Below are 13,319 nucleotides of genomic sequence, written 5' to 3' on the forward strand. Positions count from 1 at the left end.
GAGTGAAGTGTAGAACTACAGAAGCTCTAGATGAAAAGGTAATCGCTCACTGAGATGGTCATGCTGACTGCGGAACCAGGCATCTCTGTGCCTTGTTTCTGTAAAATAAAGTCTTAAGTAACATTTATAAACAACCCACTTTTCTACAGAGTCACTTTTCTGGCCATGGCTAGATCTGGCTTTGCGGCTGCAACATGTGCACCACCGAATCTTGTCTTGGTCAACTGAAAAACCGTAATCAAAGAAAAAAATAATCCCATCATATATTTATGAGTATTAACAACTAAACTAGTACCATGGACAGGTTCAGATTTTCAACTTTTCAGTGTTGCATAACGCCATTGGTTGGTGACTTCGACATTTTTCACCATTTTTAACATTTTCAACATTCCACAAAGGTTATTGCTTAGTAAGTTAAACATTTTCAACATTGCATAAACGCCATTGGCTCAACTGTTTCCCAGCCGATTCTTCGACCGCGCGCTCATAACCCAGAGGTCGGTGGATCGAAACCATCCTCTGCTATTTTCTGACTCTCTGTCATGTAGAGGGCTTGAATGTGGCACCGCTGACCCAGTCGCTTTCACTTCTGCATCTCAGGACACTTCTGATTAAACATTTACCACAAGCTTGTTGGAGATAAATTCTCATGAAAAAGCTTTGATAATGAGTAGATTTAACCTATTTTACTGAGTTAATTGTACTTAAAAGGACCGCTACTGTAGACGTCAGTTCTGCTGGTTGCATCATATGGACACACTGGGAATACTGATAATAGGTTAAGCGTTACACAACTTGCACTGGTGGAGCTTCCGCTCCCTTGAAGTTTTATCTGTTCTTCATCTCTTTGTTCTATTGTGTCAAACAAGGAATTCTCAAGAGGTCTGTCTGGGTCTCTTGTTTCAGCATCCTGTTTAATGCATAGCAGTTGTTTATTTTGAGGAATAGAAACACAGATTTGCTGAAGTCAAGTGAGGAAAAATAAATAACAGATGTGGAAATAAGATTAAATACAACTTGCATTTGTTTCCAACCTTTATTCCCCATTTACCACCCCCTTTTAAATTAGCTTTTTGTATATAGCGCTCCCTAGAGGATCTTAAGCCTCATTACTACCTGAAGTGGTTTGAAGTGCAGCCAATATAAACTGTACAAAGAACAACATTCTTGTTAGTTTTAACATACCTAAGTTTACATTTTTAAACATTCAATTAATATCTATAGGCACATGTTCCTTTACTTTCTTGAATTTTACATTTTAAATGAATCTGATAATGCCAAAATACCTCGCCAGGATATCAGCATATTAATTTTTATTATATATTATATTTATTATTTATCAAAGTAGAAGTTGAAGTCAAGACGAGGCTCATTTGTTATGCTAGAGTGTATATATAAAAAGGTTTAGCTTGAAAAGGGGGATTTTAATTTATACCCATCACCATTGCTAGTATTCAACCAACTAACGTAAAAAAAAACTCAAAACAACTGGGTTTATGTCCACCCTTGAATGATAACTATATTAAGTTTTGTATATTACCAAACCAAACAGCGTCACTGAACACATTTTACTTATTAATATACATATTTGTTGTGTATTTTACGTAGTGAATCAGGGTAGGCGCAGATTTCAAGGTTTTATGTTTCAAGTTTATAATTTACTATTTTTTTTGTCTCCTCTGTCGCTCTTGTTAGTCATAAAACCAACATAAATTGCTCTATCGAAAGCACGTCATCAAAATTAGCGGAATTTCCATATTTCATGTGCTGGTTTCTGTGGCGACCTTGCCACTCACAACATGGCGTCCTCGCAGACGGGTGGTTGCTCCAGCAACAAAGCCGAAGCGCCGTCAACCGTTCTCTACGTCCTTACGCACTGCCGTACGTCACCAACCAGGAAACCGAGTGAAGAATCACAACAGAGAGGAGCACCGCGGCTTCTTTTGCCGTCAGTCCTGCGTCGTGTTGCTGTTTTCTTTCATCTCGGGACATGTCACGCAAACCCAAAGAGGAATACCACCGGTTCTTCTCCGTTACCGACCCACGGAGCCACGAGAAGGGCCACACGGAGTACAAAGTGACAGCCAGGGTTGGTTACAACTCCTCGTTACTGTTTGGTGTTGGTCAAATTGCTGTTGCTATACTGAATAAATGTCCAACTCTTTAAGGATTACTTCTTTTTTTCTTTTTTACAGCTAAAATCTATTTGTTTCTGCTACACAGAGACAAAAACAAGTTCGCAGGAACTGTGTGAAACAGAATAAAATGTCCTTTAATGTCACGATACAGTGCATAACAAGGTTGGAGAAATTAGAAACTTAAAACAGAAACGCACAATGGGCGTTTTGTCTTAAGGTTGTGCTGGAGTGAAACAAAGGCAGGACTTGTGATGCTGTTCATGTGCTCCAGCCACCTTATGACCACTTGAACGCCCCTTCAAAATGGATTTATCAAGCTTTCATCAACGCCCACAGACCTTAGAGAGACACCTCTCTGCAGACGCAACGCTGTCCTCAAAACCTGGCTGTCTGAGTGAAGCAAATCTAACTTTTTTTTTGTTTCCCTCTGTTGTCTTGCAGTTCGTCTCCAAGCGGCATCCGGACGACGTGAAGGAGGTGGTGGTATGGAAGAGGTTCTCGGAGCTGAAGAAGCTCCACGGAGAGCTGGCCTACACTCACAGGAACCTGTTCAGGAGGCAGGAGGAGTTCCCGGCTTTTCCACGCGCACAAGTTTTTGGTGTGTTGCGCAGAAGTTCAAGTCGGCCTTTTTGTTTTATTAGTATAATAACAGAGGAAAGGTACCACAGGTTAGAAAGGCATGCAAATTTAGGCGTACATGTGTTTTGCACGCACACTTCTGATGGCTTTGTAGTTATCTCTGGTGAATATTCACTCGTCAGGCTCATCGTTTGCACCATTTTCTTAAAGTTAACCTTCTGGTTTTTTATTTAAAGGTCATTTTCCAGGGTAGATTGATTATACGACACACAAACTCAAGTAATTTTTGTGAAACAAGATTTTTATCTCTTCCAATCAGGCTCAACATCTTATGTATATATGGTTAAATATTTCTATCTATCTAGTGGAGTTCTGGCTGGATTTTCGCTCCTTATCATTGGTGAAGCCGATATAACTCCTGTAAACTGGTGGTTCCTGGTTCAGATCTGTCTTTTAATATTAGTCCATAAATGTTAAACAGAGTTAGTCCACAACTTTATTGTAAACCAGATCGATCTATTCCAAAATTAATTTTTGAAGTGTGTTTGGGATTATTGTTTTCTTAGACCAGTGGTTCCCAAACCTTTCAGCCTGCGGCCTCCAAAATAACCGGCTCACAAACTGGTGACCCCCTTTTTTTTTCTTTTGGGGCGGCGGGATTATGAGAATAAAATCGAAATGTTTTGAAAATAAAGTGTAAAATTCCAAGAATAAAGTATTATTATTATAGGAAGTCTTACAAAAAAGTGCCCCCTTCCTCCTGTTTTTTGATTCAGGTTTCACAAATAAAGACCTACGAAATCTTTTTAGCACATCGGTATCAACTCACCTCGCATCTTACGACCCCTTCCTGTAGATCTTGGTAGAGTTAGCACACATTGTACTCATGTGCAGGAGTTTGAACTGATCAGTGTGCAATCTGCAGCTTTGGATGAGATTGGCTTAGATGAGACTACCAGCTGCATATAGGTGTATCCATACAGCAACGTAGAAGAGCCATACGTTTAAACCAGCCGTGTCCAAAGTGCGGCCTGGGGGCCATTTGTGGCCCCTGTGCTGATTTTGTGTGGCCCCCCACTTGCATTTCAATTTCAAGAAAGATTTGGCCAACAAACACTTATGATTATTACAGACAAGTTAAAATCTTACAGTTAAATGTTAGATAAAAAAACATCTACCCAGAGACTTTAACTCAAATGCAGACTTTGGTGTCCTAAAATCTGATTGGAATGTTGTTTTTTTGAAATCTATATTCAGGTTCGGAAGAGATCGGCAACACACAAATAAAAACACTAACACTGTTTCTGTTAGGATAATAGTGCCCATATTTATTATTACCCACAGAATACAGCAACACAAAACAGCAAGCACTTCTTAAACACCATTTCTGCTAGAATAACTATGTCCTTCATTATTCCCCACAGAATATAGTTTTTCCCCAAAAAAAAACATTGTCAAAGAACAAAAATAATTCTTTAATATATCAAATGTATTTATTAAAATTGGCTGAATACAGATAGTCTAATTTGTTTATTTAAAATGATCATATTTTGCAGAGCAGGTAACAAAAAAAATGTTGCAATTGTTTGGTTATGTTATGTTTTTATTTATTTTTTTTTTTGGCCCTTGACTTCTTTTCGCTTGATCATTTCGGCCCACGAGCCTAAAAGTTTGGGCGCCCCTGATTTAAACCATTATGCCCTGAAGGGAGAGTTTTTATCGCAGTAAAGAATAATCTTGCTGGGGCCGGATCAGAAGTCACACTGCATACCAAGCATTTTTATTTTATTTTATTTACTTTCTTTTTTTTTGTCTGTTGTGATTGCCGGGCCTTTCTCTGTGCGTTTTATTCAAACCATATTTGGCGCCATCATCCGCTTTATCGCCGTGTTGGGTGTCTTTTCTTTTAGGCAGGTTTGATGAAGCTGTGATCGAGGAGAGGAGGAAGGCAGCAGAGAGCATGCTGTTGTTCACTACCAGCATACCCGCGCTCTACAACAGCCCCCAGCTCAAGGAGTTCTTCAGGGTGAGGAAATGGACGCTGATTAAAAACCCACCGTTTGTCCTCCACCTACTCCAAAAACCTCCCTTCCTTATTCGTTTGGCCTCAGCCGCTCTTGCTTCTTTTTCTCGTTTTAGGGCGGCGAAGTCACGAGACCTCTGGATCCCTCCCCTGCGTCCTCAGCCGGGCCTCTCCCTCCTCCGCTCATCCCCCTGCCGAAGAGGAGGGCGTCTGACTGTGAACCCGCCGAGGAGGAGGAAGGCAGGGAGGCTCCCACCTTACCGCAGGACCTGGGCACCAACATTAGCCTGGAGGTCGGGGAGCCGGAGGTGGCGGCCGAGGCCTACAGCGAGTTCGGAGGGTCTCCGGCAGAAGAAGAACAGGAGGACCTCAGCGACGCAGAACAGGACGACCGAGGCACGAGTCTTTGAATTTGCAACGTGTTTCTGATTTCTCTCCCTTTTTTTTGTTGTTGTCATCATCTCTCTTACCCTTACGTTTCAACCTGCAGTGTCCTCTCCTGAGCTGTCTCTACCAGGACACCAGCAGTCGGAGGAGACCCAGGAGGACTTCGATTCACTGTTTGACTCGGCGGCAGAGGAGCTGGTCCCGTCTCCTAAGGAGGAAGGACCCCCTCCTCTGTCTGAAAACGACCTGGCTGTCTTCGATCCCTGCTACAAACAAGGTGGATTTTACCGTCCTACTGTGGCCGGCCTTTGCTGTGTCCTTCTTGTTCAATATGAACTTTACTTCTGTTTGTTTGTTTTTTTATGTAATATCTGCTTTTTATGCGAGTCCTGGGATCTGGTTAGGTCCGGCGTTACATCATTCATGACATGTTCCCTGCTTTTTCCTGGTGACTGGAGATTTAAAGCTGAATGCATGCAGCTGCAGCCAACCATTCATGCCCTCCATGCCAGTGATCAGCACCTCTGTTAGCCATATGCAGGTTCCTGGAAGTCCGCTGTTTGCATCGCCTATCGTCAATCCGCTCCTGATCACGCCTTTGGGATAACATGTACATCTCTCCCTTCATTTGCCTTTTTGCCGTTGGGTGTGAATGGACCTTTATTCTCTCCAGCTTGGACTTCACCACCATAGACGGAACCGCTCTAGATGAGGTTAAAGAGTCCAGGTACCTGGGAGCCTGGTTAGAGAGTCGACTGTCTTTCCGTCGCCACATTACCACGATCCAGACGAACTTCAAAGCAAAGCTTGGCTTTCTGTGCAGAAACCGCTCTTCATTTTTTACATTTTCAGCTAAAAGAGTCTTTGTTAATGTTTGCAGTGTTTCCCGCAGGAATTTGCTTAGGCGAGGTGGTGAGTTGTTGGCCGTAACCAGTTTTGCGCGGATGACTCCCGGGGGGTGGGGCACATTGATGGAACTCGAAACTGTTTAAGAGCTGTAACACTGTAACACTTTATTTGCATTTATTTACATTCTGTATGTAAAACTATTTACATTTTATTCTATTTACATGATTTACTTGGGGCACATTTTGCACGTGGTATCACTACACGCAATCCTTCTTGGCGTATTTTTGCCAGTTTTTTCCCTGCCATTCACTATCTGCACGTGAGAAAGCAACAACAAAAAAAAAAACGTGTTAATGTCAAATAAACATGCAAGCATAGCGAAATGAATACGTAAAACTAAATCCTATCTTAATTTATCAGAGCACATGAGGCAGAATTTGGTCTGACACAGTGCAAATAGTAATTTTCGATTATCAGTTTTAATTAACTACTTACCTTTCCACATATAGTTCACCAACAATGATGTCGATGAAGACGTCCCCCCCCCACACATCTCCTCAGATGATCAAAGAAAATTACTCCTCTGCCATGGCGTAGTAATATAACCAACCAGAGGGTGTCGCAATTCAGTATTATCAGCCGTGCAGTTATCAATGCTGTTTTATTGTCTGGGCCTGGCAATGAATTAAAACTTCGCCAAGATAGTGCTGCAGGAAACACTGATGTTTGTATTCTTCCCTGGTTTGATTGTGGGGACATAATCTATCGCCACGCCTGTATAAGGAAAGCTTCAAAAACTAGATACAAGCTATCATCCCGCCACTCGACTTATTACCAATGCCGCTAATAAAACATCCGACTGTCTGTTGTCCTCTCAGGTTAATCGGCCTTCATTGCAATGGAAACACCCGCTGCCTTCTGTTCGTTTATAAAACCCCACTAAGTCTTTCCCCTTCTTACTTAAATCAGCGATGACAGGATAAAAAAAATTCACTCCTTTGGTCGAACTTTGATCAAATCACGGTACGTTTTAGAAACAGTTTCATTTCCTGTTTTTAAACGCATGACTAAACGACCTTTTTAAGGAGTCATGTAGTTTTTTTGAATATAGTTATTTGCTTGTATGTATGTACTGCAAAAACGAAAGAAAAAATAAGTCAAATTTTCTTGAAATTAGTGCATTTTTCCTTTATTTGAGCTGGTAAATAAGACGATCTGCCAATGGAATAAGATTTTTGCACTTAAAATAAGAACAACTCATCTCCATCATCTTATTTAGAGGGCAGAATATCTAATTATCTTATTTTAAGAATCAAAATACTCATTCCATTGGCAGATCATGTTGTTTACCAGCTCAAATCAAGGACAAACACACTCATTTCAAGAAAATGTAACTTATTTTAAGTTCTGTTTTTGCAGTGTGTATGTAAACGTTTGTTGTCCTCTCCCCATCTTCCCCCTTTAAGTGTTTTAGCACTTTCAGGCTAACCTTGTGAAATAAGAAACTGTTTTTAATGTTTTGCCTGGTAAATAAAGGTTTATAAATGTATTTTTTTTTTTTTTTTTTGCTTATAAGCAGTCAGACGTTCCGTTTTAATGTTTTAAAGTGGTCTCATTCAATAATTTGCCAGACTTTCTGCCTTTTATTTGCACTTTGGCTGCTTTTCTACACATTTTTAGTGCATTACCTGACTGTTTTCAGAGGAATAAGGATTCAAAGAAATCAGAGACGGTTTAAGACCTTTAGACAGGACTGCATACGATACTTACAATGTTTTGACAACCATCACATTGGAGGTTAGACTCCTATTTCAGGAAATATAGTTTCTCTCAAACCTAAAATAATAATAATAATAAAAATAAATCTGTTGTTTTTTCTGGTCGTGTTAAAGAAACGTCGGACTCCTCCGGCGACCACTCTGAGCTGTTCTCGCTGCCGCCGGCCAGTCTGATTGGAGGAGACGTGGGCTACCTGAACCAAGCCGCCGAGGAGCTGACCGCTGCCATGGAGAGGGAGAAGGAGGGCGAGCTCAGCTCTGCCATCCGTGGGTACAGGACGGCGGTGGACATACTCATCACTGGAGTGCAGGGTAACACAACACGGTTCCTTGTTTTTAAAACCTAAGTTCTACTTTCACTATACTATGTTTCATCAAGAAATTACACCAGCTGTAAGAACTGGAAATTTTACTACAAGGGGGAAAAAGAAAAAGCATCTAAAGTCAAGCTCTGGCGTCTCATTTATAAAGCTTGCGTACGCACAAAATGGGGTCTGAGACCTGCGTTCGTCACTTTCCACGTAAAAGTTGGGATCTATTAAAAAAAGAAAGAAAAACTTGACGGGAACATGTACGGTCCTCTGACCGAGGCGTACGCTCATTTTGGAGACGAGGTAAACTGGCGACGCCGATGGTGAAGTGGTGACCTGCAGCCAGACAATCAATTTCACTCCATATCAGACTTTAGTCATAGATTGACTTCCTCATAAGCATTCAATGCTTACGCTGGTGACACATAACCAGGACCTTTCAAATAGATAAATGAAAATTGCCCATACGCCAATTTAACCCTTAAATAACATTTCATCTGGGTTTTCTACATCACCTTCCTCTCCCCGCTGATCACCAGGGCAGCCTGTACCACAGATTAACAGGTTATTGGGATTAAGGTGTGAGGCGATCACTTTAATTGCTGTAAACGGTCAAATCCTGTCCTGCATAACGCTGCGCAGTGGATGCTGTGCCGCTGCTGGAGGATCTTTAGAAATGGGAGAGTTAGGAGGAAACAAGGTTTCAGGGATCAAAGGTTACTTGGCCAAGGATTATGATGCTTTAGACTATGAGCGTTACATTTTGATATTAAATACAGGCAGTGGCTACACCTCACTACAGGTGCTGGCTGGCTCTCCCACCCACACTTTCAAATCCCAGAGTGCAGAGGAGGTGCGCGTACCACTCACGCATGCTAAGATGCTTTTTGCAGGGAGGGTTCTTTATCATCAGGGGGGGAAACCTCTCGTTCCTCCTGGTCTCCATCCCTCCTCTGATTGTCGATCTGAACGCTCAGCCTTATGGGAGTTTCAACACGGTGCAAGGCTGTCATCCGACGTTTAAAACAGCGAACAACTTAACTTTTTCACAAGTTTAATGTGCACAACATCTGTGCTTTTACCTCTGATTCACACATTTAATAAACTCCTCTGTGATTTTTTTTCTCACAGTTTCTTTGTTTTTTGTCAGTGGTTTTACATTTAACCATGAAAAAAAAACAAAAAACGATCAGCTGACCCATTTTTAATGAGGCGCTTTGCATCGGCCACTTATGGTTGAATCTGGGCGTGTAGAGGGCAGAACCAGGTACGCTGCTCCTTTATTCAGCTACTGCCACAAGAAGTCATCAAAACACAGACCTGGCAGAGTTTTTGACCCGGATGCCCTTCATGACACACCTGAGATTTGAACCCAGGTCCTGTATCAAAGATGTAGCGTTAGCCCACTACACTACCACATATATCTGTCATTCTATACCCCCGGTTTCTTGCTAGCAGCCTTAAGGTCATCTGCACCACTTGGTCTGGTGTCTCTCGTCCTTTGACAACAGATGGGCCAGTTTATGGGTCTGTGGCCTCTTCACAAAGCATCAAGCGCTCTAACCTGTGCTGGTAGACGGCGGTGCTCAGACCCAGGGGGACCGGCCACCGGCAGAAGACACCATGACTGTGGAAACTTCCCTCTGGACTTCAGCCAGCGTGGATGGCCTCTTCACCCTTCCTCCAGACTCTGAATGAAACCCTGAATATCTGAACGGGTTTAGTGTTACAAATGTCTGGGGGGCTGCCAGCATGTGCACCACGGCGAGGAAGACAGGAGGGGGATAGACGCGGGCAGCTGCGTCACATATATTAATATATATTAATATATTAAAACTTAATGCTTACCTTGGATGCGTGAAGTGCTTTATCAGCCATTTTTGTTCATGTTGTATTGACCTGCGCTCTGGCTGGACTCTGTCCTTTCCCCACGAATGCAGCACAGACACCCTGAGGGGGCTCGGTTTACCCGCCGCTATGAGCTGGATGCCAAAATGCCTCGCAGAGAACTACAAATTTAGTAACCGAGTCCCAAAATAAAAAGTGTTTTTATATGGTGAAACCAAAGAATAAGTAATAATATGCTTGTTGGGAACAGATTAAACAAGAAACGTGTTGCAACGCTGCAGACATGCTGTGTGGCGCCCCTCCCCCTCCACTGAAATCCCGTCACTGAGTCGTCAGCTGACGTGTGGTAGCGTGGCCGAGCGGTCTAAGGCGCTGGATTAAGGCTCCAGTCTCTTCGGGGGCGTGGGTTCGAATCCCACCGCTGCCAAATTAATGTTTTTTTCCCATTTCTAGCTGAAATGTGACCTTGAAAAATAAGCAAACGCTAAAGCCTGAGGCCTGTTTCACAAAACAAAGACAGAGGATTTTCCTGATATCCTGCCTGATAGGCCTCGACTCAGTTTCCTAACAGCTGCAGCAGCTCATCAGTCACCATGCCAGAGGTAATTTATTTATTCTGCGCACCGAGCCTGGTCCAGACCGGACTAACAGGCTGGTTTATTTAATCCTGGTGCCGTCGCTGATCAGAAACCGATGAGGTTTTGTCAGTGATTCAGTTTCTTTGTCTGAGTGTTTGGGTTTTTTCATCGCCCTGCATCTAAATACCACCGATAACCCGTACTCAGTCAAGTACTACGATTATTTTAAAATGACGATGGCAGCCTATATCATTGTTAACTTTGTTATTATCCATGTGGTCGTTGCTACTGTTCGACTGGGTTTCTGAAGACTGATAATGTCCTGAGTTTGACAGGAAGGCTTTTAATAAACTATTGTATGTAATGAGGGAATGAGACAAATGGCTGATAAAGAAGGAGAAGGTGTTGTCAATAAAGTCAATGTTACACCATTTTCCACGAAATTATGTGACTCTAGAGGGCGCTGTTTTGCTAACTCCTTCAGAAAAAACATATTTCCTCTCAAGCTCACAAAATAAGCAATCCAACAGCCCCAAAAGGAGAAAACTATACAAACCATAAAGCTCAGTTACCTAACAAATGTTAAGGAAAAGAATGTTAAGTTATTTGATATTTTGTAATCATGAATACGTAATTTCATTGCATATCAGATATCTACATTAACTTCTTTAAAAAAAAATTTAGCATCTGTGCTTAATGTTTTGAATTCAAACAATGTTTGTGTTAATCATTAATGGCAATATTAAAATTTTAAATGAGCTGAACATTGTTTTGCAAAGGCCGTCTTCTGAAAAAGTTTCATCCCTTCACCGCTTTCCTTTCAGGAGTTATGGAAGAGTCAGCAAAACAGCGCCTCTAGACTTACAGAATAGATCAGAGAAAGTGGAAATCTATTTAGCAATAGAAGAAATGCTTTTTCCTTTATAATAGCGGCAGTGTTTCCTTTCTTGAGGATGATGTGCTTCAGTTCCTCATAACTTATCCATTGTAGCATCGGTGAATCTGTGATCGGCCTCATGGTCTCCTGAAAAAAAGCCGAGGCGGGCGTTTACCTGAATTACTTAAACCTGGCTTGGCAGAGTCGCACCTCCTTAATCTGGATTCATGATACAGACACGATGCTCTGATCCCGCCGTGTCAGGCTTTGTCTCTTTTCCTGGATCTCTAAATTCTGCTTTTGTGAAACGGCCCTCAGGACAGAGGAGGTAGAGTTTGATGAGACTTCATCTGTTTTCGTGTGCTGCAGGGGACCCGGATCCTGCTCGCAGGGAGTCCGTGATGAGAAGGACGGCCCAGTACCTGAAGCACGCCGAGATGCTGGTGGATCAGCACGCTTCGCCCAGTCACAGCCACGCAGCTGCACACACGCAGGAGCCCTAGGTGCACGCTGACAACACAGAGCCAGCTTAAAGGTGCTGCAGCTCGGAGGCAAAGCGACTCAGGGTTCAGGGAGAATAAAATAAAAATACTAAAACAGTTTCTGTCCCCAGTTACTAACCCTTTTCTGGCTATTTAATACGCCAGTAAGGAGGTACGCAACACACGGCACACTGGCTCTTTAGAGACGAATAGGACTGATGTGATTCACGGCTCTTGTGTCTTTTTTCTCTGTCTCTTGCTTTTGTATTATTGATGTTTGTGATGAGTTAACATCTCTGTACGTCGGTGGTTTTGCATTTTGCACAATGTTTTGTTAATAAATCTGATTTTAATTTAAGTCAGTGAGGCTTTTCCTTTAATGTTCTGGAAAAACAAGTTGCTTGACGACTGGTTTGGATGAATCTTTGACTTTTGGCTTACGAACTAAAGCAATTTACAGCTCTCTGTGTTTCTAAGCAAAAATCTGCATAAAAAGCACGTCTTTCATGAGTTTTAAATCTAAATAATATGTAACCAATTGCACGGGACCGGTCAGTATTTTACATACACTCATCAGGGTCATGAATGGAATAAAATTTGTGCTTGTAATGATTCATTTAAAATATTTCTGATTATGCAACAAACAAACAAAAAACTTTAAAATTTTAAAACCAGGAAGTGGATGGCTGAGTTTGACTTGGTTTAATCCACAAGGGGTCATAGTTATACAAAAAGACTCAAGCATTTTTAAACACACACTCATTCTTACCTGGTTAAATGTCCTTCAGACAGTAGAACCTGGACCACAAGCTTTTGTAGCTACTAACAGCCTTCTTACATAATTCTGGATGGATATTTAATTTCTGTACTTGACAGAATTAGTAAGAACCAGCTTTAAAGGAGTAAATTTGTGTAAAGATTTAACCACATCCAATTGCGGTCCTCCAAGTTCTTTACCATGGAGAAGTGGTCTTCTCTATTGTTGTCTTCTTTAGTAAGAAATGACTCCAGAAACAAAAACAATGCTTTTACATCGTTAATCTAACAAGCCAGAGGAATGCTACAGCTTCAGTACTGGACTCTCATACATGAACACGATGCAAGAAAGGGTGAAACCAGGAAGGGAGAGCCCCAATTATCATTTACATCAGCATTATGTAGAACCTAGAGCAGGGGTGTCCAAGGTTTTCAGTACATGGGCCAAAATTGTCAAGTCAAGGAGGTCAAGGGCCAAAAAAATAACACGTTATTTTTAAACCAAAACAATTATGTAATTCTTTTTACCTGCTCTACAAAATATCACCATTTTAAATAAATAAATCAGATAAGTCAGATTTTTTTTGGTAGGAAATCAATGTGTAAATCATCGTAGATCCAAAATTAAAAAAGGGCTTTGCTCATTTGTATTAAAAGATGGTTATCAGTTTGCAAATTCTAATAATTTAATTTGACTCTTTAACAATAACAAA

The 13,319-nt window shown here is 41.6% G+C and overlaps 1 protein-coding gene and 1 non-coding gene across 2 annotated transcripts; both read left to right on the top strand.

The window, feature by feature from the left end:
• Window positions 1-1,873: 1,873 nt before the first annotated feature.
• snx15 (sorting nexin 15) lies at window positions 1,874-12,208 on the top strand. The gene is made up of 7 exons (XM_021323725.2): window positions 1,874-2,089; window positions 2,580-2,736; window positions 4,628-4,743; window positions 4,857-5,136; window positions 5,231-5,404; window positions 7,869-8,066; window positions 11,738-12,208. The coding sequence occupies exons 1-7, from the start codon at window positions 1,991-1,993 to the stop codon at window positions 11,869-11,871; spliced, it is 1,158 nt and encodes a 385-aa protein (XP_021179400.2). The 5' UTR covers window positions 1,874-1,990; the 3' UTR covers window positions 11,872-12,208.
• On the top strand, window positions 10,259-10,340 carry trnal-aag. The gene has a single exon. It is a non-coding gene; the product is annotated as a tRNA-Leu (tRNA).
• Window positions 12,209-13,319: the final 1,111 nt, after the last annotated feature.

Source organism: Fundulus heteroclitus, chromosome 14, assembly GCF_011125445.2.
Source record: "Fundulus heteroclitus isolate FHET01 chromosome 14, MU-UCD_Fhet_4.1, whole genome shotgun sequence".
Lineage (NCBI taxonomy): Eukaryota > Metazoa > Chordata > Actinopteri > Cyprinodontiformes > Fundulidae > Fundulus > Fundulus heteroclitus.

Excerpts from the sequence above, each read along its gene's own strand:
- snx15 (XM_021323725.2), top strand. The coding sequence starts at position 1,991 with ATGTCACGCAAACCCAAAGAGGAATACCACCGGTTCTTCTCCGTTACC. Across the intron at positions 4,744-4,856 it reads AGCTCAAGGAGTTCTTCAGG|GGCGGCGAAGTCACGAGACC; the intron begins GTGAGGAAATGG and ends TTCTCGTTTTAG. Across the intron at positions 5,405-7,868 it reads CGATCCCTGCTACAAACAAG|AAACGTCGGACTCCTCCGGC; the intron begins GTGGATTTTACC and ends GTCGTGTTAAAG.